The following is a 27,408-nucleotide window of genomic DNA, read 5'->3' on the forward strand; positions in this document are numbered from 1 at the left end:
TACCGCATACAGAGGACCAGGGCACCTATCTGTGTTGGATGTATCCAGGGCTTTTTTCAGTCAGAGCTTGCCAGAACTTAGTTCCAGCTCCTCTCAGGTGGGTTCCATTGCCATTATAATAAGGGAGGAGTTCATGGTGAATTCTGACACCTCTTTTTCTAGACAAAAAAGCACTGGGTGTAACAATACCTCCTGGGAAAGCCAGGTGGCATCTCACAGAGAAAGCTCAGACACCTTGCCATGTCCAAGGCAAGCCAAGTTATTTTGGCACTTGAGGCAAATTCCCAAAGGTGCCTCTTCCTGGGAGAAAATATACACAAATAACTGAAATAGCACAATTTTCAGCCTTTCAGTGACACCCAAAGCCAGGTGCTGTAAACGGCCCCCCTCACTCACGCCCATATAAAATCTCTGCAACAGTATGGACTAGTGTGGTGCTGTTAGTGTACCAGACTAGGACCTGGGAGACCCAGGTTCAAAAACCCACTTGGCCCTGAAACCCATCACTCCCAGCCTAACCTTCCTCACAGTATTGTCCTGAGGATGAAAAAGGCCTCCTTGGAGGGAAGGTGGAATATAAATGAAATACAGGTACACACATAAAACCTTGAGTAGGATTCCTCTCAGGGAGAGAGAATCCAAATATCATCCCTGGATAAAAACCTTTCTTTTCCTTCCCCTCCTCTCTCATTGTCCCCCCTAATGGTAAATCTGTTGATGTAAACTCCTTGGGGCAGGGACTCCTGCTTGGATTAATCTGCACCAGGATCTAAAAGGCAGTGGTGGAGTGGTAAATTCTGAAGTGCAGGTGTCCGCATAACAGCCATCATAGCCACAAGCCTTCTAAGTGTCAGCTTGGCTTTTTACCATGCATGCTAATGTCAGTTATCAACCCCCTCTGCTTAGCTTATTTTGTGGATTTCTCCACTGGGAATGAAACTTTATATTTTACATACATAATATTTGCAAAAAGTGCCTCAGGAGATGACAGGCATGCCCCTCTTGTGAAATAAAAGGCAGAGCTTCCTGCCCCACCCCACAACACCTCTTTGTAAAAGAGTAAAAATACATCAAGGGAATATACTAATCACAGAGGGCTAGATGAGACAAACCACAGCTTCATGGCGCTATGGGGCAGCAAAGTCAGAAACTGCCTTTTGTTTTCAACTTCATCTGTGTTCTCTGGAAACAGCTGTTTCCTGTGTTCAGTCAAAAAGGACACACTTGTGGAGAGGAGGCCTCCTGTGTCAACAATACAGTGCTTCTCACATCACTCTCTTCAAAATAAAGCCTTTTAAGCAGTGTAACTTGCTTTCAATAACACCCGTTAGTTATCCCCCCCCAAGTGCCAATAATATTCCAACAAACATACATAGCATTTCAAACTTTTAAAATGTTACGCAGCCCTTGAGTGAACTCCAAAGTCACATACACCATTGGTTTGGTCTGCTGTCCATCCAGCACTGATAGCAACTGAATAAAACCCATGCAGCTGCAACAGATCAAAGACCCATCAAGCCAAACATCCTGTTTCTACCAGCTGTCAACCAATATCTAGCTCTGCCACTCAGACTCTTAGAAAGGAGACACCTGAACATTATTGTTAGTGCCTGAGGAACCTAACTCGTATGGTACAAATATTTCCATACAATAGTGTTCTAAGACACACATTCTATTGACATTTAGGGTTGTATTTATATGCCACCTTCCCTTTAAGGAGGTCAGATGGTTGCCCGATTTTCCTTGCTCCCCTTTTTGTACTTGCAACAACTATATGAGGTAGGCTAGGCTAAATGAAAGAAACTGGCTCCAGCTCACCCAGTGGGCTTTATGGCTAAGTGGGGATTTGAACCCAGGTCCCCCAGACCCTAGTCCAGGCATCCCAAAACTTCAGTCCTCCAGGTGTTTTGTACTATAATTCCCATCTTCCCTGACCACTGGTCCTGTTAGCTAGGGATCATGGGAGTTGTAGACCAACACATCTGGAGGGCCGCAGTTTGGGGATGCCTGCCCTAGTCCAACAGATGTGTGCAGTGCAGTGCTTGCAGTTGTAATCTTCCACCCCAAAAAGAATAATTCCATTGTTTACTATATGTTTCGTTAAGTAATACTTCCTGAGGTTTGCCCTGAACAGAGGTGTACCTGAGCTCCCTTGTGCCCTTGATGAGCTGTATTGGAGACCAGGCCAGCAACCGAATTCCTCTGCCAATATGCTCAGAGGAGCTTGTGCACCTCACCTGGTTGCCCAGAGCAGTGGAGGAGTGGCCTTGGGAGTGTGTAAAAGGGAGGGGGAGGCTCCTATCCACTCCAAGCATACCTGACTGAGCCCTAGACATGCCCCTGGTCCTGAATCTTCCAGCATTCAGCTTCATTGGTTCCCCCAAGCTCTAATGTTTGGGAATCCACTTTCTTTATACCATGCATAACATTATATCTGTCTATCGTGACACCTCTGACGTGCCTTTTCTCTAAACTAACAAGTCCCAAATGTTTTAACTTTCCCACATAGCTTACTAGATCCATGCTTGGGTGGCCTCAAGGTCAAACTGTTACATTGTGCTCAACATGGGGACTGAAGACAGTCTGGAAGCTGCATCTAGTGCAGAATGCAGTGGTCAGAGTGCTGATGGACACAGCGGATTGGACCCATACATACTGATCAAGGGAACTTCGCCGGTTGCCAATCCACATCTGAGCCCAAATTAAGGTGACACATAAAGCCCTACAATGACTGAAGACGCAAATATCTGAAGAAGGGCATCTTTCCATATCAACCTCCCCATTGATTTGTGGATGGGTCTTCTCTGTGGTGGCTCCCTGTCTCTTAAATGACCTCCCACCCACATTAAAATAAGTGAATCATTGCTGGGAACCATTTGCACTTTCTGCAGCCTGGGAGGCTGTTAACATACCTACAGCTGGGGTTTCATACTTTGTTCCTGTTTGGATGAAGCAGCACGCTTCCTTCTGTAGATATTGGTCCCCAACAATTGGGGCATGAGACTCGAGAAACAGGTAAAGGCTTTGGTTTATGTGCACTGTCACATATCTTGCAGGAGTGGCCCAGAGCTGAGGAGCTGTCCTTAGGAACTGCAGACCGCACACAAGTCTTTGCCTCCTGGTGCACTGTATGCCTTTGCTTGTTACCCGTATTTTGAATGTACAGTATTGTAAGTTGTAAGGGCTTGAGCTCTGCAAATGTTTATTGCTTTAAAAGGTGTGAGACCAGAATGCTCAGTAGGTTTCTCTTTTAAGTTGCAATCAAGGATGCTAAAAGCAATTTTATCTCTTATCATCACATCCTCTAAGGCTCCAAACTCACTGTCCTGAGCTTTGTGCTAAAATAGCAATGCCTTCTGTTTAATTGAATTTGAGCTATCCAAACTGATAGCATTCAAACTATCTAGTGTCACAATGTTATTTAAAGGCTGGTGATGACTTATTGACCGTGACTGGGAAGACTCCCCCCCCCAATATAATAATAATAATAATAATAATTTTTATTGATTTTCCAATAAAATCAGCCAATGAACATATCCATAAAATCGTAATAATAATCCAATTAAAAAAAACTAAAATAAAAAAACCAAATAACAATCCAAATTATTAATTATTAATTTTTTCAGGCTTCTCATAGTCTGGACCTCTGAAGTATATCTCCGTTATCTTCATCCCTGCCTTCTATTTGTTGTTATAATATTTTCCACATTCTGATCTTAACGCTTTAAAGTTCTCCATCCCTGGCTATGCGATTCTCAATCATGTCAGAAATCATATATCCTTTCATTCATCGAGTACAGCTTTATTTGTGCATATATATTTTTTCAACTAAATTGGGACACGTCCTGCAGCCAATGGGAAGCTGGCCAGTGTTGCGGAAGTAAAAAGTTTAGCGCAGCACAGGGGAGTTAACCAAGCAGGCTGGGGGCGGGGTCCATGGCCCGGTTAAACGACCCTCATGGGCTGCCAACCCGATATAAACCCCTAAATTTACAGTAATGGTATTGTAAAACACTTACTTCTGCCAAGGTTTTCTTGGTTGAATCTGTATGTTACATGTTATTGTGTAGTCTATAATGCCTTGTTACCAATGTAATACAAAATGTAATACAATGATGTTATAGATTATGGGGGGGGGGTCCCCCTGAACCCTATCAATTAAGAAATGCCAGGATTTTGATTAATTGGGATTAATTGGGCTGCAGAGCTATGCCAGACAGGAATTCCTGGGCTTGTTTATGCAAACCACCCGGAGTGGCTTAAAGGTAAAGGACCTCATTAGATCCAGTCATAGATGACTCTGAGGTTGCAGCGCTCATCTTGCTTTACTGGGTGAGGAAGCCGGCGTACAGCTTCCGGTGAACCAGAGCAACACACGGAAACGCCGTTTATTTGCACTACTTGCATGTCTCTTTAAAACAAAAACAGGCAACACACGTTATAATGGGGGAAATGCCTCTGAAAGCTTAGAGGTGATCCACTTGCAAAACCTTTGTGAGATTCTGTAGAAAAGATCACGGAATAGACGAGATCCTCCCATGCAGTTTTTCAGTCTGGTTCCAGTTTTTATTCTCTCTCTCTCTCTCTCTCTCTCTCTCTCTCTCTCTCTCTCTCTCTGTGTGTGTGTGTGTGTAGATGCTAGAATGTTTTTCTCCCCCAAAGGCCAAATATCAAGGGGCAAAAATGCACCGCAAAAGGATTTGCAAATACAGCAGGTTAGATTTGCTGCACGCCGTTGCCCCAGCCATGACCCAGCCGCCACCTTCCCCTTTAAGGAAACAATGATGGCAGGAAAAAACAACGCCCCTCACTCCAGCCCCAGGGGAGGGACTCACTGCGCACGCGCCAGCCGGCTCCGGCCAAGGCCTTCAAGTTAACAATAACAACCCCGGGCCACGTGATAGACAGGAGGCGGGCTTTTGGCTTGTGCCGGGCGGGAAAGAAAGGAAGAAAACACGAGACTAGAAGAGGCGTGGCCCAAAGCAATGACCGCCGGAGGGCGAGTAGGCGGGTTTAACGTAGCTACGCCTCCTTTCGCCTCCCCGGCGATCTCCCAGCGCTTGCGTGCTCGGCGCCGCTAACCTCCGTCGCCCCTGAGTGGCTGAGCGGAGGCGGCCAGGCGCGCGCGCGCACGGAGAGGAAGAAAGAGGGTAGCGGCGGCGGCGGCGGCGGCAGGGAGGGGGAAGAAAGAAGGACTGAGGGAGGGGGGGAAGTGCGCGGGTTCGCGCGCTGGGCGCTGACTGGATTCTGAGGCGACCGAGGGATTTTGTTCCGAGGCACTTTCGGTGGGCGCCTGAGGCGAGGCCGACGGGAGGTGGAGAAGGGGAAGGAGAGCAGCCCCAGCAGCGGCGCCGCTCGGCTCCTCCTCCCCCTCCTCCTCCTCCGGCCGGGGCGGATGCTTTGTGGGTAGGAGGAAGAGGAGCAGAGACGGCCGCCTGGCTGGCTGGCAGGCGGCGGCGGCGGGGCCTTGCGGAGAAGATGGTGCTGCTGAGGGTGCTCGTCGTGCTTTGCTCCTGGGCGGCCGGAGCCGGAGGTGAGGCGAGGCTAGGCTAGGCCGCGTCGGAGGAGGAGGGCGAGTGGTTTCCCCGCTTCTTCCTTCCTTTTCCCTCCCTCCTTCCCTCGCCCCGGGAAGCAACCAGTTAATCAGTCGAGGTTCCTTCCTGCCCCCGGGGGCAGCTTCCCTCATGGCTCCCGCTCCACTCTGGTTCTGGATCCCCCGTCGCTCTTTCCTTTCTCTGCCCCGATAGCGGCTTCGTTTCTTTTTCGGTGTGTTTTAATTGTTGGATTGGGCCCATTTTGAAAAGGGAGGGTGATGGGGAGACTCCTCCACACACCATTGTCTCTTTCTTTCACACCTACTCCTACCTGCCCCCGCCACACTATTTATTTCGACCCCTCTCTTGCTTTTCTATTTAAAAGGACAACTCCGGTCTCTATATAAAAGAAGAAACTGTAATTATGGAAAGTATAACTATACACACACGCACACATGCAAAGATGACCGTTTGACCCATTAAGGGGAAAACCAACAAATAAAAACCCACGGTTGGGTAATCCTTTTACTAGAACCAGCAAAAAATGTCACTACTGTGTAGCAGTCGTTTGAGTTCTCTAGAACTCTTTATTAGACAAAGCCCAGGTGAAACGAGACAAAATAATAAAAATAATGGGGAAAAGTGCAAAGCTTGCAGCCGTGAGGTCAGCTTAGAGACTCCAAGATGGAGCTTGCAGGCTAATTTATTTATTGTTTTGATAAAATTTATATACCAATTGATTGAAAAAACACACTCCCTAAAAGCAGTTTACAAGTAAGGCTCTTTTGCAGTGACACTTGGAGGAGACTGTTTCTCCTCCACTTAGTCTTATGTGCATACAGTAATTGCTTTGGGGTAGCACACTCCCCCCAATAACTGTAAAACATTAGAAAAATATTGTAGTTTAAACATGCCTTCATGTATTTCCTGCCTTTTCTCTACCCCCCCATATTATCTGACTTCCCCCCCTGAAATTTCCTCTCCTCCCTGCTGCTGCCTCAAATGAATGGAGAGGGGGTTGTGTGAAAAAGGGGAACAAGGCAGGTATGGTAAAAGTACATGTAAATATTCCCTCTGCACTCATACCTAGTATGGGGTAGTTTCCAGGGAGTTTTCTGACTTCCTGTTGTGCCATCCCTCTTTCTCACCACTGTCATAGGCCTGGAGCTGAGTCTGATCCAGTTTGGCATAACGAAAGAGCTAGAAGACTTTCAGGAGGGAGTAGGCCTTCTGAAAGTTGTGTATTGTATCTGATACTTGGAAGGGAAGATACATTAAATGAGTTTCTAAAGCAGGGTGACGTATTTCTAAAAAGAGGAAGTGCCATATTGTTGAGATTTGCTAAAATGTTACTTGTAATTAATGGCAGATCTGCTTCTTCTACTTGTATCTTTTGCTAGCATTCTGTCTGTGGTTCACTATTCATATTTTGAGTAAGTTGAATAATTTTGCTTAGTTAAATCAGAAAGCAATTCTAATTTTGATCCACATCATTGCAACTTACTGTGAGTGCTCAAGAAGTGGCTTGGGGTTGTGGCTGTGTCTATGCATAACATCGCTAAAGTGTCACAAAGCTCCTAGCACATTTATTGTGTCATTATCTTTTGTGGAACTGTACCTGATGAAGGGGGCCTCTTGTTGTGATGCAAGTTTTCATAGTCTTACAGTGCAGTCCTAACAATGAATACTCAGCAGTAAATCCTATTAAATTCAATAGGTTATATGACCAGCTAAACAAGATTAGGATTGCAGCCTAATCTATCAGTCCAGTGGTTCCCAATTAGCTAACTACTGTGGCTTTTCAAAGGCCAAGTCATGAACCCACTACTGTACTTTTAATTTTTTTTGTGATATGTGGGTGGGTTGTGCGGACCACCAACTGGGAACCACTGTATTAGTCTTTAAGATACATGGGGACTTTTTTTTTGCTCTGTGCTGAAGTGGCAGCTACTCTAAATTTTGATATTATGGAAGGCAGAATAAACACATTTATCTAATAGTTTGCTTCGATTGAAGGGTGTTTTGGTTTTACTTGCTCTTTGATACAGGTTGGAATCAGAATAATTTTGTCTGAATGGTGACAAATTCCTCAGTTGGCTACTAATTCAAGACATGCAGCCCTGCTAGCAAAAAAAAAAGTTTTAAAATACATTTATTGTGGTGCAAACTTTTGTTGACGAGAGCTGTAAAGTGGGCTCTAATTCACCAAAGGTATGTCATAAATGAGGCACCACGGTTTTCCCCCACATAAGTGGCAAAACATGTCTTCTTTGGAAGGGCACAAGGTGTGGTCCTGATGATGTCATAGAACTTGGTTATGAGCAATTCTTATCAGGAAGTGCAGTAGGGTGTGGATTAACAAGATTAACTAACATTTCAACATAACCTGTGTAGTATGGTTTCAGTTAAGATCCTGACTCTTGGAAAGGCTCTATTTAAAAGTAAATGACTTTTACATTTCACTAAGATCATGCAAAAGCTTTTGTGAGTTAAATAGGGGGGTTTTTCTACTTAAACAGTGGATCTCAAAGGGTGTGGCATGCCACACTAGTGTAGTGGGAAAGGATGGCAAGTGTGGTGGGAAGATTCAAAGACAATTGGAGAAACATTTAAACATTTCAGTGTTGTATAGTATCAAAATAAAATTATTTTTTTGCAGAATAGGGACATATCTTTTCAAAATGAGAGCAAGAACATCAAGTGTGTGGGAATGATTGTTTTATACCAGAGGTCGGCAACCTCCGGCCCATGGGCTGGATCCAGCCCACGAAGGCCATTTATCTGGCCCACGAGCCACCCGGTCACCAAGCTGCCCGCTTGGCAAGTCCCCTGCGCGCTGCGCTAAACCGCTAAACTTGCTAAGCGGTGCCGGAAATGACCCCTGCGCAGACTCAAAAAATTGCTTCTGTGCAGGCGCAATTTCCGGCATCTGAGCAGCCACAGAAGCGATTTCCGGTGCTGTGGACATGTGCAGATGCCATTTCTGGCGTCGCACTGTGCCCATCCGTGGGAACGATCCAGCCAATGGACGGATAACCTTGCTGAAGCCTGTTTCATACTCTGCATTAATTTATACTTTCTGGATGTCCTGTGATCATATTATAAAGTAGTTGTGTTCTGTATTATAAATCAAGCACTGCTAGTTGTTGTCCCCCCCCCCCCTCATGTATTTCTTTTCAATTAAAAAATTGGTGTGCTGCAAACAAATTTTTATTTTGAAAGTGTGGCCCAGAACCACTGACTTGGGATATTCACATAGGAGTATGTGCAGACCAGTGGTTGCAAATGATTGATAACACACTTCAGACTTATTCAGTTATCAACCTTCTGTTGTTCAGTACTTAAATAATAACACCGCATTAAAGGTTTCAGTCCTTCAGAAATTCTCAGTTGGAGTCAGTGTTTTTAAGTGTTGGAGGATTTGCAGTCTTAAGTATACTGATAAGAAACTTTTGTCTACCAGCATACTTTTACTTGTCTCCTCAAAGTCTGAATGTAGTTGTGAGACCATATAACCTATGCTGTTGAGATGATTGGTAGGCTTAATGGCATGTTGGGTTTAGTTTCACCTTTTCTGATAATATAGTAAATTTCAACCTACTTTCCTTCTAAGAGAAAGTCCATGATTGCATTTCTGCATGTGCATTTTGGCATCTTCTTAGCCTTCCCAGTCTCCAGTTTACTTTAAAAAATTGGTATAAAAGTGGCTTCACATAGTGTAAAAAACCCAGAACCTAATTCAGGATTGGGAACCTGCAGTCCTTCAGTTGTTGAACTCCAGTTTCCATCATTTTTGACTATTACCCATGCTGTTTAAGTAGATGAGACTTGGAATTTGTCTGACTTAGTCAAAGCTCAGAACTAGAGAGCAATTCATTAAGTCAAGACATCCTTACAACTCTTTCAGCATTTTACATGGAACACGTTTGCCTGGTTAAGATATTCACCAAAACTTTGACTCAGATGACCTGAAACTGTCCATGACATTGCCCTTTCTTTTTCCCCTCTATGCCTGAGAAAGAGTGGCAGCTTTTGTTTTTATGCTGGAACTAACTACAGTTTCATATTACATTACATCTGAATTGGGAAGCTGAGGATTAAACAAAGTTAGTTTAAACAAACACCGGATCAAAACACCTCAGTTCAGGTTTCAGCTCTGCCATAAATTTGCTATGTGGCCTTTGGCAAGCTGCTCTTTCAGACACAGCTTCTGTATCTGCAATATGTGTGATAATAATGCTCAGTTACTTTATAGGGTTGTTGTAAGTATTACAACTAGATAGTGCATGTGAAGTGCATTTGTATGGTGCTTTCAAGTATTCAAAGTGATGTGAAAGATCTATACAAAAAGCATTACAGTATTATCAAACTGGTTTCAGAAGTTGGTTTAACTAACTTTAATTTGAACAAACTGAGCTCTCCCAAGTTTAGATGTTACAGGGAACTGTAACTGTTCCAAAGTGAAAGCAGAAGCATTAATTCTCTTCCTCTTGCACATAAATTAGTACAGTGGAACCTCGGTTTATGAACACCTCGGTTTATGAATTTTCGGTTTATGAACGCCGCGGACCCATCTGGAACGGATTAATTCACTTTCCATTACTTTTAATGGGAAAGTTCGCTTCAGTTTATGAACGCTTCAGTTTATGAAAAGACTTCCGGAACCAATTACACCCATGTTTCAGTTTATGAACGCTTCAGTTTAAGTACTCTGCAGACCCATCTGGAACGGATTAATCCACTTTCCATTACTTTCAATGGGAAAGTTCGCTTCAGTTTATGAACGGTTACTCCGCGGACCGTCTGGAACGGATTAATCCACTTTCCATTACTTTCAGTGGGAAAGTTCGCTTCAGTTTATGAACGCTTCAGTTTATGAACAGACTTCCGGAACCAATTGTGTTCATAAACCGAGGTACCACTGTACTAAATAAGGTGAAAAGGAGAGGCAGCATAAGTTTGAGGCTTCCTGCCCCTTATTTCCAGTCACTGAAACAATAGATGATAATCTCAACACGGCCCCTATTTCATATATTTCATATATCTGTATTGACTGATTGTAGTGTCAAGCTTTGTGTTTACTTCTATAAGAGAAAGTAAGGTTGTTTGACTTTGTGGCTACAGTAGTTTAATTCCTGGAATTCTTTGGAGCATTTTCTCAGTTTGAGCTGAGAATGGAAACCCATTAACTTTCATCCAAGCAGTCAGCAAAATGATCCAACAGTTTTCATATTCTTTCAACCCCAGACGTTTTGAATAATTGCTGATAGTTGCAGGCTGTGAGGTAAGGTGTGCTCCTGGTCCTACCCTGTTTCTCCGAAAATAAGACATACCCATAAAATAAGCCGTAGCAGGATTTCTAAGCATTTGCGCAATATAAGCCATACCCCGAAAATAAGACATAGTGATAGGCGCAGTTCTGGAGGGCGCCAAGGAAGAGGCCAGGCTTGACACGTAATAAAAATAAGACATCCCCTGAAAATAAGCCACCGTGTGTTTTTTTGAGGAAAAATAAATAGACGGTGTCTTATTTTCGGAGAAACATGGTAAGTTCTAGTGTTTATTAACATGGTATGTTGATGAAAGTGAAATGTGTACAGTAGATGCTCTTGCAGATTACATGAATCTAGGAGTACTTACGTACTTGAGGCTAGTATTTACAAGGCATTTAAATGTTCCTGTTCATTTTGGTTAGTCTGGTTTTCTTCGGCTGTTCATGTTAAAACAGGCATCGGCAACCTCCGACCCATGGGCCAGATATGGCTCATGGAGGCCGTTTATACGGGCCACGCGTGAACCGAGCCGCCCGCTTGGCAAGTCCCCTGTGCGCTGTGGTAAACTGGCACAGCGCGGCGTGGGGACTCGCTGAGCAGCGCCATCAGAAATGGCTTCTGCGCAGCTGCAGAAGCCATTTCTGGTGCTGCAGACATTTTGGAAATGGGCGGCCAGCACCAGAAATCGCTTCTGTGTAGCCGCGGACATGCACAGAAGCGATTTCTGGTGCTGCGCTGCCCATTTTCAAAATGTCCACAGTGCCAGAAATCGCTTCTGCGCATGTCCGCGGCTGCACAGAAGTGATTTCTGGTGCTGGCTACCCATTTCCAAAATGTCTGCAGAGCCACTGGAAATGGCTTCTGTGCCTGTGCGGCCCATGTCCGGCCCACGGATGATAGTCCGTGGGAATCCTCTGGCCCACAGGAAGAAAAGGTTGCCCATGCCTGTGTTAAAAGGACAGGCAAGTGTTTGCTTGTATGGTGGAGTTGCCAGGCACCATTCTGATATGGAAAATTCCAGCTTCACAGTATTCTTTATTTTTATAGGAAACTTATTGTTGTCCAAAGTTATGAAGTTTATGAAAGTTTTCTTACCTTAATTGTTTCTGTATTAAAACAGATTTTGTATTTACTTGCTTGTTGGACTTACAGGGCTGTCTATAAAATACTTGCAAAAATATGCAACCAAAAATAAGGAAATATTGCCAGTTTGTATGAAACTTTTTAACTTGTTTCTGAAAGTCCCTATTTAACAATTTTTGTGGAACCTGGTATATAAAGAATAAGCTATTTTGGAGCTACTTAATGAAAAGTCATATTTTTGTGGAAGAATGGAAGTCTTTTTCAAAACATTTAAAGAACTATTATAGTATGCATTCGTGAGCAGGGTTTGAACTATGAGCAACAGAAGGAATTAGAGATTGTTGTACAGTGGAACCTCTGTTTATGAACACCTCGGTTTATGAATTTTCGGTTTACGAACGCCGCGGAACCATCTGGAATGGATTAATTCACTTTCCATTACTTTCAATGGGAAAGTTTGCTTCAGTTTATGAACGCTTCAGTTTATGAACAGACTTCCGGAACCAATTGTCTTAATAAACCGAGGTACCACTGTATGATGGTTATGATATAAGAGAGAAAAGATAAGGTACAGCAAGGGGAAGAAATTAAAAACACCATGGAAACCGGGAGGGGAAGTTGGAATGCTTTGTATATGTGAAATTTTTGTAGTTTTGAATTTTAATAAAATGTAATTATTATATTATGCTGCTCATTTATTCCTCTGAATACTGGTTGCTGGGGATCATGAGTGGAAGAGTGCACTCTTGTCCTTGTTGTGGGATTCCCATAGCCATCTAATTAGGAGTCTTAGAAACTGGGATAGAAAAGGTATTTGCCACATGGCTCCCTGGAACCTGGGTTATGAGTGCAAAAACCGAATGGCTACTCCCCCCCCCCAAAAAAATAATAATAATGTTGTGGCACTTTGTTTATTTTTCCATAGAGAATTTATTTGGTATATTTTGCAATTTGTGGTATTGGGAGGGTTGTAACCAGCCATAGCAAAGCAGGCCATACAGAGAGCATAGTGGGGCTTAAAATTAGGCGTGTAACACCCAGTGAACTTCATAGGGATTTAGAGTGTCTAGCCATACAGTCATACACCACACTGCTTCTCAATAGGGAGAACCTTTTTCTTTGTTTTCAAAGTCACAGCTTCTGTGATAGGTAGAGCTGCCAGTGAGGGACCTTGTCTCATTCTGTACAATCATGCCCACATAACGTGATTTTAAAAGTTATAATGTTTTTATTTCTGAAAAGGAAAGCACTTCCCTGTAAATGGTACAGGAATAGCCATGCAAATATTTTAAAAAGTAGGGTGGTACTCCACCAGTTGTTGTTTTTTAAATCCAGCATTATGATATTCTTTAAGAAACAGGGTGACGAGAATTGCACACAATATTCCAAGTGCAGCTGCACCACAGACTTGTATAAGGCCATTATGATATCAGGACGCGGGTGGCGCTGTGGTCTAAACCACGGAGCTTTTTGGGCTTGCCGATCAGAAGGTCAGCGTTTCAAATCTCTGTGACAGGGTGAGCTCCCATTGCTCTGTCCCATCTCCTGCCAACCTAGCAGTTCGAATGCATGCCAGTGCATGTAGATAAATAGGTACTTCTGCGGTAGGAAGGTAAACGGCATTTCCGTGCGCTCTGGTTTCCGTCATGGTGTTCTGTTGTGCCAGAAGCTGTTTAGTCATGCTGACCACATGACCAGGAAGGCTTTCTGTGGACAAACACCATCTCCCTCGGCCTGAAAGCGAGATGATTGCCGCACCTCCATAGTCACCTTTGACTGGACTTAACCGCCCAGGGCTCCTTTACCTTTTTATAACCTGTTATGATATTTCCAGTTTGTTTTCAGTCCTTTTCCTAATGATTTCTAAAATATACCAGTAGTATCTCCCCTTTTTACTGCTGCCACAACTGGGGTCAACTTCTTAATTGCGCTATCCACTATGACCCTAAGTTATTGGTCAGTCACCACCAACTCAGACCTCACTAGCACATATGTAATGTTAGGATCCCCCCCCCTTCAGCGTGCATCACTTTGCACTTTTTAACACTGGATCAGATTTATCATGTTAATGTTCATTCATCCAGTTTGGAGAGATCCTTTTGGAGTGCCTCACAGCCTATTTTAGTTAAAAGCCACTCCAAACAACTTTGTGTAATCAGCAGACTTTGCTAACTCATCTCCAGAAGTGAAATCTCATACCAATGACAAATTTAGTTGGTCTCTAAGGTGCTACTGGAAGGAATTTTTTTTATTTTGTTTCATCTCCAGGAAAGGTTAGAAATGCTGCAGACTTGGGTTCACAAAGCAGAAAACCCACATCCAGTAAATCTCACTCACTGTCACAAATGGGCAAGACTGGAACAAAGAACTAGACCTGAATGTGTTTCTTATCTATTTCAAGAGATAAGAATGTTTATTCGACTTACACACCTCATGAATGTTTATTCGACTTACACACCTCCCTCCATACCAAATACACAATCACACAAAATCAAATTTCAAAATGTGATACACAGGAATGAACCCCACCCCCACAAACCCTCCTTTTTGTCATAATTTCCAGTGTGCTTTCCCTGCAAGAGATAAACAATCAGTTCAACTGTGTGAGAAAGTTTTTTTCTGTTTGCTTACTTTCCTACAACAATGAAAAGGTTCCCCTTGACCTGAAAGGGAACACTTCAATGATTCCCCCCACCCGCATGATATCTGTTGCGAACCACTAGACTGGAAATCTCAACTTGGCCACTAGGTGGTGCTCCTGAGTAGCAAAACTGGTGATAAGAGTAATTTCAAACGCAGTGCCTGGACCAGTGGCATAGCATTGTTTGCTGGTGCCAGGGGTGGGAGCGTGCATGCTGGGCAGGGGCTAGGTGTGGAGGGCGAACGAAACCTGCCGCACCAGCCTAGCGGATGCCACCAGGCAGATGCAGAGTGTGAATGGAACCCGCCATGCCAGCTCAGCCCTTGCCACCAGAGCCGAGGGGGGTCCTGCTGCACTGCCCACCCATGCAGCGGGGAGCCTGGCCAGCCGACACTGGCCTTGGTGGGAAAATCTCCCCCAATGCTCGTTGAGAGGAGCACTGGGCTGGGCCACGCAAGGGTTGTCCTTTGCCTCCCTCCCTCCGTCTGAGCAAGGAGCAGGCCACTGCTGGCTGGGTTGCCATTCAGCGAAAGGGGTCAGGGACGTGACAGTGAGGCCAGGCCAGGTTCTGGGGCGCAGAGACCTCAGACGACACGCAGCACGCAACAGAGAACCCTGCATGGGGGCGCCTGCTTCACACCCCCTCAAAATTGTGTGCCCAGGGCCACGACCCCCGGCCCCCCACTCTATGCCCCTGACATGTCCACCCTCTGGGGATCATTAGATTTTGACTGTTTTTACACGCTAATACCACATCCTGTAGAATTCAATCAGTTACATTTTATCTATACAATCAGAATGAATTTAAAGATTACTAATGCTTTTTTGTGCAGCTTGAACAGGGGCAGTGAACAACATTATAGTTAATTGTTGTAGCTTGTCTTCGCTTACCCTACCCCTCTGCCCTGCTCACAGTTGTGAAGAGTATTATTACGTTATGAATGGTCTGTCACCATTAAGAAAAAGAGGTAGGAATAGGCCAATAAATATGAGGATATCTTGGTAGGATATTGTTAAATTCTCAATGTTTTTAACCTACCTCAAGGTTGTTATCAAAACTAGCCAGATGTTTAAATCAATCACAGTCAGTTCATCATTTGAAAAAATAAGACTTTAGAGCTGCCTTGCCCAAAAATGTCAACAAGACATTCTGTTTTGGTGACTCTAACCTTGATTTAAGGAACCATTTGGTGCGTAGCTTATATACCTGAGTTTCTAACATTGTTTTAAAGCCCTACGGCCTTGGCCCTGTATAGCTGAAGGAGCGTCTCGACCCACTTTGTTCAGCCCAGACACTGAGGTCCAGCTCCAAGGGCCTTCTGACAGTTTCCTCACTGCGAGAAATGGAGTTATAGTACAGAGAACCAGGTGGAGAATTTCTCCATAGTGGCGTGCACCCTGTGGAATGCCCCCTTGTCAGATGCCAAACAGTTAAAAAACGATGTGACTTTTAGAAGACATCTGAAGGCATCCCTGTTTAGGGAAGTTTTTAATGTTTGATGCTTTATTGTGTTTTTAATATCCTGTTGGAAGTCGCCCAGAGTGCCTGGGGGAGGCTAATAATAATAATAATAATAATAATAATAATAAATTATTTTGTTGACCACCTTTGGCACATTACAGAAAGGTAGGGTAAAATGCTTTCTTTAATTTTATTGAAACGGTTACAAAAATATCCAGATTTAGATGGAGTTGCCTGCAGCTTGAGCTGGTAAACAAGAAGGGGAGGGGGAGTTAAAAATAAAACAGAAACTCAAATCTGACAACATTTTGGTAGGAAAAAGTGATGGTTACATAATTTGGGCATAACAAAAATAGCATGTAAAGCCCAAATTTAATGTAGAAACAAAAACCACAATTTTCGGAGAAAAAAGTTGAGAAGAGAAAAGAACAACCATAGGATTAGTTCTTTATTTTTAATGCTGGTCAGTGATATTTTATTAGGTGCCCCATAATATTTGTCCTTGTGAGCTGTGAATTGTGTTATATTATTTGTGGCTTGAACGAGTCCGCTGTTTTATTTATTTTGTTGTGTTGTGTTTTATGATGAGCGTAAAGCCGAATAAACAAACATTCATTCACCTTCTGTTCATATCAGTTGGAATATTATTTTCCCCACCCCACCCATAGGCGTTGCATCACGAGTTCAACAAATGGTTTGGTTTGGTTAACTTGAAAAATGCTAGAGTGATTTTGCAGAGCCAAGAGATACAAAAGTGATAATTTTTCTAGATTGGAAGAAAGTGAGGAAGAGATCAGGAAACCTTTTTTTAAAAGCTCATTAGCCATGTCCACTTATTACTATTTAGATCAGTTCCATATCAGTGTGTGCTTGTAGGTCACTATCAAACCAGGTCTTGGATGACTATGCTGTTGCTGTTTGGGTTGGGGGATGGGGGAGAGTTGCAATTCCACAAAGCAAAATGGTGTATCATGATAAAGCCATTGTTGGTAAGATTGCTGTCTGAAATGCTGTTCACCCAAACAACTGGTGCTGGTTTAACCATTGAATTGCCTCCTTTTAAAAACAACAACACTATATTTGCTAAATATCGCCTTGTAAGTATTTTGCTTTGGCCCTTTTGCTCATTTGTGTCAGACCTATGTTCTAGCATTGTCCCCCCAGTTGACTGGAAGTAATGGAACTTGGGTTCCTTTTAGTATTTGCACATGTTTGGGGCCATGTGCTGTGAGACCAGTTAGGGAACAAGTGGTTGCTGAGGCTGGGCAGTGAAGCGTACAACTGCCACCAAAGCAGAGACTGTTAACAACCAAAAAGGCTCCCAGAGCAGTTTCCAAAAATCGGTAAGTCAGGTTTGCAAATTAAATGACACAACACAAAAAGAAAAGGGCTAGGGAGACAGGCGGGGGAAATGCAAACTTGGGCATTTGTTCTTAGTAATGAAGTTCTTACTACAATCAGTTGGATTGGAAGCAGTTCAGGGAGAAGAGGTGCCAAACATTGCTTGTCTCTCAGATAAACTGGTAAATTAGCTGTACAGTGGTGCCTCGCAAGACGAATTTAATTCGTTCCGCGAGTCAATTCATTTTGCAAAAAATTCGTCTTGCAAATCACGGTTTCCCATAGGAATGCATCAAAATTTCTTTTTTTGCCCATAGGAACGCATTAATTAAATTTCAGTGCATTCCAATGGGAAACCGTGATTCGCAAGATGAAGTTTTCGCAAAACGAATTCGTCTTGCGAGTCACCATCACATCGCAAGACGCATTCGTCTTGCAGGGCATTCGTCTTGCGAGGTACCACTGTACTTATCATCTCTCCCTTGGATGCTGCATAACAGAATGGCTGCTTTTGGATGACAGTTTTGGGAAGACAAATGTCCAATGGGGTTGGCTTCATTTGGGCAGGAGAAAAATAGTGTTCTAGCACCTTGACCACCAATATATGAACATAGGAAGCTGCCTTTGGTCCATCTTGCTCAGTACTTCTAGGATTTCAAGCTGGGGACCTGGAGGTGCTGAGGATTGAACCTGAAACCCTGTGTATGCAAAACAGATGCTCAACTACTGATTTACAGCCCTTTGTTATAGGGCTGCACATATACTTGGACAAGTTTTGTTTATTTTATAAAACTCCCTGTGTTTGGTTCAAAACTTGTCAGATGGAAAATGCACACTTGAATTTGAACTTTGTTTCAATTCCATTTGATGCCTACTCATTTTACAATTGGTGTTCTCCTTAAGCTCAGTTCTCCCTTGAAAAATATCCTCAGTTCTTTTCACTGAGGATATTTTACTATATTTTACCAGGTGGTGCTGTGGCCTAGGGCTTGCTGATCAGAAGGTCGGCGGTTCGAATCCCTGTGACGGGTTGAGCTCCCGTTGCTTGGTCCCAGCTCCTGCCAACCTAGCAGTTCGAAAGCACGTCAAAATGCAAGTAGATAAATAGGAACCGCTACAGCGGGAAGGTAAACGGTGTTTCCATGTGCTGCTCTGGTTTGCCAGAAGCGGCTTTGTCATTCTGGCCACATGACCTGGAAGCTATACGCCGGCACCCTCGGCCAATAATGCGCAATCCCAGAGTCGGTCACGACTGGACCTAATGGTCAGGGGTCCCTTTACCTTTACCTTACTCTTACTCTATTGGCTCCATTTTCTTCAGTTTTATTGAGCAGTTGTTTTTAATTAGTGGGTTAACTCTTTTAGTAGTCTTTTCAAACTGAGAAGTACAAGCATAATGTAGTTCTCAATATTTTTAGGAAAAAATAATTTTGGAAAGCTGTTTTATAGCAGGCCAGATTATAATTTATCTGTACCAGTATCTACTATTGTTAAGTGGTAGTGGCCTTCCAGACTCTGAAGCAAACATCTTTCCCATCACTTGATAATGATTTTTTTTAAAAAAAATGGATATGCCGGGTAAGGCTGGTGATACCTGGTTTTCAAAAGTGTGATATATCACTAGCTAATCATAGCAATACACTAATATATCACAATGTCTGAAATAAGGACGGAGCTGTGTAGAGGCATTGGGTGGCTTCATGGTTTTCCCCACATTGTGATTTCTCAATAGCACAAACCATGATTCACGATATATTGCCAGGACAAAATTTATGAAACCAATATCACATTATGGACTTCAAGCCGGTTTTGGGTGATATATTGCTCAGCCCCAAGACAAGGAATTTAATTTAGTAATTTCTACATGCCAAGCATGTCTTCCGCGTCACTGAGCTGTTGCCCCTCCCCACTTAGAAATATAATTTCTTTAAAGTGGAAGTGTCTAACCCCTAAGAGGTTAGGCTGATGGAAAGAGATTTGTCCGTGATTCTCCTATTAGCTTCAAGTATGGGTGCTTATCTGTACCTTTGTCTTCTGCATCCACTTCTAAAACCTGCTCACTCTCCAAAGAAAGTCTGTTGCCAAAAGAGAGCACAGCTCAAAATGCTAATATTTATCAGTGTAATAATAAATTTACTAGTTCTTCATGAGCAGATCCAGGGAAGGTTACAGCAATTCAAAATTCAGAATTAAAAACATTTAAAATATTACAGTCTCAGGCCAGGGTAAAGAGGTAGCCCAATGTGTTTCAGTCTAAAGGCTTTCTTCAGAAAGAGAAGTTAGTGTCCCTGTTTCTTTTTCTCTTTCTTTTGGTTATTTGCTTGGTGGGTACTTCCTAGTGTGTATTTTTATAGTTTTGAAAAGGACAAGTTATCCTGACCATCTATTGAAAATATTTGATATTTCCTAATCTGAAGTAATAGTGTTTGGAATCAAAAATATAAGTTATAAGCAACATCTTAAATGTATTTCAACATGCTTTGGAATTACAACTGGTACATGCAAGAATATCACTACAATTGAGTTTGTATTAACAAATCTCAATTTACTTTTCTAAGCAAGAGGTTTAGAAAATTAAAGGAGAATGAAAGTAGAAATAGTTTGGGAAAAGAGCCTTTCCCTTATTTCTGAAATGTGCCTGGACTGACTGATTTATCAATCCACTGTTTTGTTCACAGGTCAGTACGGAAATCCTCTAAATAAACACATAAGACATTATGAAGGCCTGTCATATGATGTGGATTCATTACACCAAAAACACCAGCGTGCCAAAAGAGCAGTATCACATGAAGACCAATTTTTACGCTTAGATTTCCATGCTCATGGAAGGTAGGTATTCCATCAGGCTTATTACTTTATATCCCTTAAATTTCATCAAATATAAAGGAATGAATTATCTTAGTATTAACATTACATTGTACTTAAAGTTGTGGTTCTTGGCTGTTGAATTCCTTCAAGTTTTTCATTCAACGTGTAAAGGCACTTAGTACTTTGCAACTTTCTTCTGCAACCTGTTTGCTTCAAGACTTATGTTTTCAGGAACTGGACAGACTTTGACTAATCTGATTTACAGTCTGAGGCACAATGAAATCTCCATCTTTGTATATACATAGCTGGTTTTTCATCTGTTAATGTTCAAGGCTGAGGTGCTGAAAGAATGAAGGAGAAATTGCTTCTTGCTGCATACATTTATAAGCCAATGCAGCTACATTAAAAATAGACAGCTGAAAAAATAACATGTTTGTTCTCTTTTCCTTTACTCTTGCTTTGCACACCACTAGTTCTGTTCTACTTGCATTTACCAAAACTAACTTTCAGATGTTTATCTTATAAAATTCAAGTGAATGTAATTTTAGTGGATAGTTGTCTGGGTAGAAGCAGGGTGTTTCCATCTATCTCTTAAAAAACCAGTGAGTTGTGTATTTATAGTGTTTAGAAATCAGTATTTTATTCCCATAGTAGTAAACCAGGGATAGTGGACATTTGACCTACAGAACAAACTTGATCTACAAGGCAGTCTTTCTGTGACAGGTGGACTGGACAACCTGACATCAATATTAATTGAAAAGCAAAATTCATTCTGGGAAAGCCTTTACTCTCTTGCGTGGTTCCAACTGTGAATTTCCTCTCCGTGTTATGGTCTGGGCCTGCTTGTCTGTTAGCTTAGTTTCTTTTAGTTAGAATTACTAACAAGCAGAAGTAGATGTAGGCCCAGCTGGTTAATAGAACGGATTACTGCAAAAGAGCATTATCCTATACTTGGCTTCTTTCCAGAAATGAAAGAGCAAAGAGAAATTGCCCTGCTTTAACTAACTAATAAAAATTTATGGGTTTCTCCAAGATTTCTGGGTTTTGGAGTGAGAGAAAACTCACTGCAACTTGCCTTGCTTAGACCTGACTCCCCACCCCCAGTATTTTGTCCCCTGCTTATAAGATTTTGCCAAGTGGTACTGTCTGTCTCTTGCAGCTTTAATCAGAGCAGTGTTCCTAATATGTACTTCTAGGCAGGGGGCAGATGTTTTCCTATAAGTGGTTGAAATAGGAAACCTAAAGATTATAATAAAGGAAACTGGAAATGGCTGCAGTATCAGATGGCATTTTGGGATAATTGGGCTACATTGATGGCCTATGAATATCAAAGAAGGAAAGTATTTAACAAGATTCAGGATGTTCATTCTCACTCACACTTTTAACAGCTCATGTTCTTGAGGTATTTTTGTAATTGAAGAGCTATATCGCCTGTAGCTTAGTGGTAGAGTACTTGCTTGTATGCAGAAGGTCCCAGATTCAACACCTGGCATCTTCAGGTAGGGCTAGAAGAGAATGCCACCTGCAACTTTGGAGAACCCCTGCTGCCCAGTGTAGTCAATATTGAGCTGGATGGACCCAATTGTCTGACTCTGTAGAAGTCAGCTTTGTATGTTCCTTTGTTTACATTTAAGTTCTGTTGTCTTCCCTTTACAGACAATTTAACCTTCGAATGAAGAGAGATATGTCTCTCTTTAGTGATGACTTCAAGCTAGAGATATCAGATAAAGTACTTGATTACGATACCTCCCACATATATACTGGGCACATTTATGGTAAGTTCAATCATTTTGTATTTAAATAGTTGTTGTTGTCTTAAGTTAGTGATAAATCTATTTTAAGTCCAATAGTGAACAATAGATCAGTTCTCAATAATTGAAATATTTTTGGAAAGTCTACCTAAAAACTGCCTCTAAAAGTTGCAAGTAATGTGTATTTAAGCTGAAGTGCTTTCTTTCCATTGGTTTTGTCAAATCGCATAAGCTACAGCTACTTACCTCAGGCAAGCCTCACATCTGGCCTACTGCCTTTAACCGAAGGTGCACTATATGTGCATCCTGCCTGCATGTAGCACCCTCTCACTGTTTTGACTGCACTCACTACTGGAGGGCGACCTTCAGAAAATTGGCTCTGAAGGAAGGTGGGCATTGGGCTCAAAAATATTCCCAGCTTCTGCATGAGACCTTTGCATCAATGGAGAAAAGAAGTCAGAGGTGTAAGTCATCTTTCAAATTAAAGTCACTTCAGCAATATTTAGATGGCCAAAGGTTTCTGAACTACAGCTGCCATTATCCCTGGCAATTGGCCATGCTTGCTGGGGTTGATGGGAATTGTAGTTCAGCAACAAAAGGAGGGCCAAATGTTCCTCAAACCTGGATTAATGAATTTATTTGTATGAATTTATATGAAGTACCTTTGTTACTTGTGTTAAAATCCAAGCATGGATCCCTGTTATGCCTTTGAATCGAATAAAGCCACACAAATAAATGCATATAGCACATGCTGCACACACACACATGCAGATACTTTGCATTTATTTTTCAACCCTAATTGTTGAAGGGGAAATGATCTTCATGGAGATGCACCCAGGGAGGATTAAGTGATCAATTGTTATCATATATAGATGGAATCGGGGCAAAGGTGTTTTTTTTAATATATTTTTTTTTGGATCACACTACATGTATTAATTAACCTACCAATGCTAGGATGTTTGCTCCACCCCCCAAAAAAGTTTATTGGCCATTATCAACGTAGCTATCACTATCTGTATCTGCATTTAATTTCTTTCTGATTTCACTGTTTACAATTCTACCACCACTACCACCTATGTGTTTAGTTTCCTGTAACACTTGAAGGCATCTGAAGAAGTGGACTGTAGTTCATGAAAGCTTGTATCATAGTAAATTTGTCAGTCCTTAAGGTGTCCCATGATTTGTTGTTTAGCTATAACAGACTAACATGACTTAACCTTTTGGAAATTATTAGAAAGGAATCCTTTGCTATTCCTGCATAGCACAAAAAGTCAGCAAATCAGCAAGTGGCTTGGTAGTGTCAGAAATATTGCAGGACATCTTGTTTGCTAAAACTCACTATTTGTTTATTAACAAATAATGTTCACAAAGATAATGTTTAGGAGTCTTTTTATGGATAATTGAGACATGGTTTTTTTTAAAAAAAACTTTTGGAGTAAGTTTTGTCAACTTCTATAAAAAAGGCATCCTTTTCATTTTTCTGTGACTTTAAGGAAAAAGGGGTCACATGGTATTTCACACAATTTTGAAGCAACTGGGATAGCCCTGCAACTTTCCTGCTTTGAGCAGAGCACATTAATGGTGGTTAAAGGAGAAGGCGGCTGGCAGGGGAATGTATCAGCTGTTTGCAAGCATAGCTTAAGAAGCTTAATTATTGGTGGTTGATGCCTGAGTATGAAAACTGCCAGTACACTTTTTTCTTTAATCTTTTATTTCTCCCCCAAAGGTGAGCAGGGAAGCTTTAGCCATGGATCGGTTGTTGATGGAAGATTTGAAGGATTCATTAAGACTCACACTGGGACCTTCTATATTGAACCAGCAGAAAGATATATTAAGGACAGAGCCCTGCCTTTTCATTCAGTCATGTATCACGAAGATGATATTAGTAAGTATTTCTGTTTTATCATGTACAGTGAAAATAATCACTACAGCACAAATATCCTAAAATGGTGTGACACTTGATTTTTTATTAAAGTAAACGGAGTGAAAGCTGTTCTCATACTCATGTAGGCATTCACTGTTGTGCTACTGTGTAAATATATGATAAAAACCATAAATCTCTTTGATTGTGAGTGTGGGGATGGCAGATGCTCAAGGGCTAACTTATGGTGGGGTATAAACACCACCACCACCACCACCACATGGGAAGATATATTACACATGTATCCTTGGTCTAGGACAGTGTTTCTCAACCAGTGTGCCTCCAGATGTTTTGGGACTACAACTCCCATCATTCCTGACCACTGGTCTTGCTAGCTAGGGATGATGGGAGTTGTAGTCCCAAAACATCTGGAGGCACACTGGTTGAGAAACACTGGTCTAGGAAACCAAAGTATTAGGGAATGCATGTAACTGAAGAGTGACATCATAGCTATGAATTGCCATAGGTATGTTGCCTTGGAATGTTATATCAGATGTGTTTCTTAAGCAATAACTATTAGTATCCTACAAGATAAGGGTGGGCAAAAGCTGCACATACTTTGTAGGTTTGTCCTAGTAGAAGCAATGTGAGGAGTTAATTTTCCTTAGTATTTTAATTTATTGGATATGTTGCATTGGCTGTCAGTCTCTGAAATTAAATGTGTGGCTTAGCAGTTCTAGTGATTGCCCATGTATCAAGGATAGCATTAGGGCAGGCATCCCCAAACTTCGGCCCTCCGGATGTTTTGGACTACAACTCCCATCTTCCCCAACCACTGGTCCTGTTAGCTAGGGATCTTAGGAATTGTAGGCTAAAACATCTGGAGGGCCGCAGTTTGGGGGTGCCTGCATTAGGGCAAGGGTCAGCAACCTTTTCCAGCCATGGTCCGGTCCACCGTCCCTCAGATCATGTGGTGCGCCGGACCATATTTTGAAAAATAAAAAAAAGAATGAATTCCTATGCCCCACAAATAACCCACAGGTGCACTTTAAATAAAAGGACACATTCTACTCATGTAAAAACTTGCTGATTCCCGGACCGTCCGTGGGCCGGATTGAGAAGGCGATTGGGCTGCATCTGGCCCACGAGCTTTAGGTTGCCTACCCCTGCATTAGGGAATCCTGGAAGGACTTCTGCCAGCAATAAAGCTTTCCTTTGTTGTGTTCTGCTCTCTGTCCCTTTCCATGACCCCTTTGTTGTCTTAAAAAAGGACCATCCTAGTCTCTTCATTAGGGGAGGACAAATTGGTGCTAGTGTATACTGGGGCCATTGCCCTGGCTCCTGCCAACTTTGGTTAAAAACTATCTGTTCAGGCAATGTGTCAAGAACTTCTGGGTTCAAATGAAAGGAATGGCTAGTACATTTCTTGAGATGATATGGAAAATCAGTAGCCCAAGTTGATAAGGATAATTAAGAAGATATAGCCAAACATAGTTCAAATCAACTCCTATTTTCCACCGTCATCAACTTCTCTGTTGCCTCTGCTTTTTTTAAAAGCTTCCTTGAGGTTCCTGTTTGTCTTCAATTACCTCTTCTTCTGGGATCCCTACCCCTTCACCTCCTTACCTCAAATTCCTTCCCAGTTCACAGCCTTCTTTGCAAGGCTACTGCAGTTAAAGTCTGTATTAGGTTCTAATCTCAGGCATTTTCACCTCTCCTGGAAAGTGCATGACCAACATTCCATCAGCTTTGAGCTTTAGAATGTTTATGAACAGCCCTTGCCATCACAGCAGCTTAGTTAATGCTGTTAGTCTTCACTCATGAGCTCAGATACATAATACAATGAACTCCCAAAATTCTCATTGCACTGTTCTAATTTTGCAACTGGCAGTGGACCTTTTGAGACTGGTTGGAGACGTCCAGGAGCCACCTTTGTGCCTAGCATCTCCAGCTGCCTGTCTGCTGGGCACCATGGCAGCAAAAGACCTGGGTCTTTTGCTGCCACTCTGCCCCGCAAAACACCTGATTCGCCAAGCAGAGCAGCAGCAAAAGTCTCTCTCTCTTTCTCTCTCTCTCTCCCCCCACCCCCGCCTCCCGAAAGGGCTGGGCGGACTCTTTGCAGCTGCTGAGGTGGCCAGTTCTGTGAGTTTGAGCCGGGAGGAAAGAGGGCACTATCCTGGCTGGTTTACTTCAGCTGCGTGGAAGGAAAAGGAAAGGCGTCCATGAGGAGTTTTATTTCTTTCTCTCTGGGAGATTTTCTTCTCAGCGTGCTTGCTGTGGGATTAAAATGGCCACAACTTTGTTGAATTCAGGTGTAGTTAAGCCTTGGCATAGGCCAGGCTTCCTCAACCTCGGCCCTCCAGATGTTTTGAGACTACAGTTCCCATCATCCCTGACCACTGGTCCTGCTAGCTAGGGATCGTGGGAGTTGTAGGCCAAAAACATCTGGAGGGCTGAGGTTGAGGAAACCTGGCATAGGTAATAATAATAATAATAATAATAATAATAATAATAATAATAATAATAATAATAATTTATTATTTATACCCCGCCCATCTGGCCGGGTTCCCCCAGCCACTCTGGGCGGCTTCCAACAAAACAGAAATTCTAAAATACAGAAATCCATCAAACATTAAAATAAAGAAATCCATCAAACATTAAAAGCTTCCCTAAACAGGGCTGCCTTGAGATGCCTTCTAAAGGTCTGGTAATTGTTGTTCTCTTTGACCTCTAGTGGGAGGGCATTCCACAGGGTGGGTGCCACTACCGAGAAGGCCCTCTGCCTGGTTCCCTGTAACTTGGCTTCTCGTAGTGAGGGAACCGCCAGAAGGCCCTCGGAGCTGGACCTCAGTGTCCGGGCAGAACGATGGGGGTGGAGACGCTCCTTCAGGTATACCGGACCGAGGCCGTTTAGGGCTTTAAAGGTCAACACCAACACTTTGAATTGTGCTCGGAAACGTACTGGGAGCCAATGTAGGTCTTTCAGGACCGGTGTTATGTGGTCTCGGCGGCCGCTCCCAGTCACCAGTCTAGCGGCCGCATTCTGGATTAGTTGTAGTTTCCGGGTCACCTTCAAAGGTAGCCCCACGTAGAGCGCATTGCAGTAGTCCAAGCGAGAGATAACTAGAGCATGCACCACTCTGGAGAGACAGTCAGTGGGCAGGTAGGGACTCGGCCTGCGTACCAGATGGAGCTGATAAACAGCTGTCTTGGACACAGAGTTGACCTGTGCCTCCATGGACAGCTGTGAGTCTAAGATGACTCCCAGGCTGCGCACCTGGTCTTTCAGGGGCACAGTTACCCCATTCAGGACCAGGGAGTCCTCCACACCCGCCCGCCTCCTGTCCCCCACAAACAGTACTTCTGTCTTGTCAGGATTCAATCTCAATCTGTTAGCCGCCATCCATCCTCCAACCGCCTCCAAGCACTCACACAGGACCTTCACCGCCTTCACTGGTTCTGATTTAAAAGAGAGGTAGAGCTGGGTATCATCAGCATACTGATGGACACCCAGCCCAAACCCCCTGATGATCTCTCCCAGCGGCTGCATATACCGTGTTTCCCCTTTTTTAAGACACCGTCTTATAACTTTTTTCCCTCAAAAAAACACACGGTGGCTTATTTTCAGGTGGTGTCTTATTTTTTTTATTACCA

At 42.8% G+C, this 27,408-nt stretch overlaps 1 protein-coding gene across 2 annotated transcripts in view; it reads left to right on the top strand.

Annotated features, from left to right (window-relative positions):
- Positions 1 to 5,072: 5,072 nt before the first annotated feature.
- Positions 5,073 to 27,408, top strand: part of ADAM10 (ADAM metallopeptidase domain 10) — a 52,784-nt gene continuing 30,448 nt past the window's right edge. The window contains exons 1-4 of one of the 2 annotated variants that reach the window (XM_035132174.3): positions 5,073 to 5,533; positions 20,013 to 20,163; positions 21,799 to 21,917; positions 23,620 to 23,778. In XM_035132174.3, coding sequence (XP_034988065.3) covers positions 5,479 to 5,533; positions 20,013 to 20,163; positions 21,799 to 21,917; positions 23,620 to 23,778 — 484 coding nt within the window. In that variant the 5' untranslated portion in view covers positions 5,073 to 5,478. Of the gene's footprint in view, positions 5,534 to 17,017; positions 17,337 to 20,012; positions 20,164 to 21,798; positions 21,918 to 23,619; positions 23,779 to 27,408 lie in introns of those variants that run through there. The other variant, XM_035132175.3, reaches the window with a different exon arrangement.

The sequence above is a fragment of the Zootoca vivipara genome, chromosome 13 (genome assembly GCF_965207765.1).
Source record: "Zootoca vivipara chromosome 13, rZooViv2.hap1.1, whole genome shotgun sequence".
NCBI lineage: Eukaryota > Metazoa > Chordata > Lepidosauria > Squamata > Lacertidae > Zootoca > Zootoca vivipara.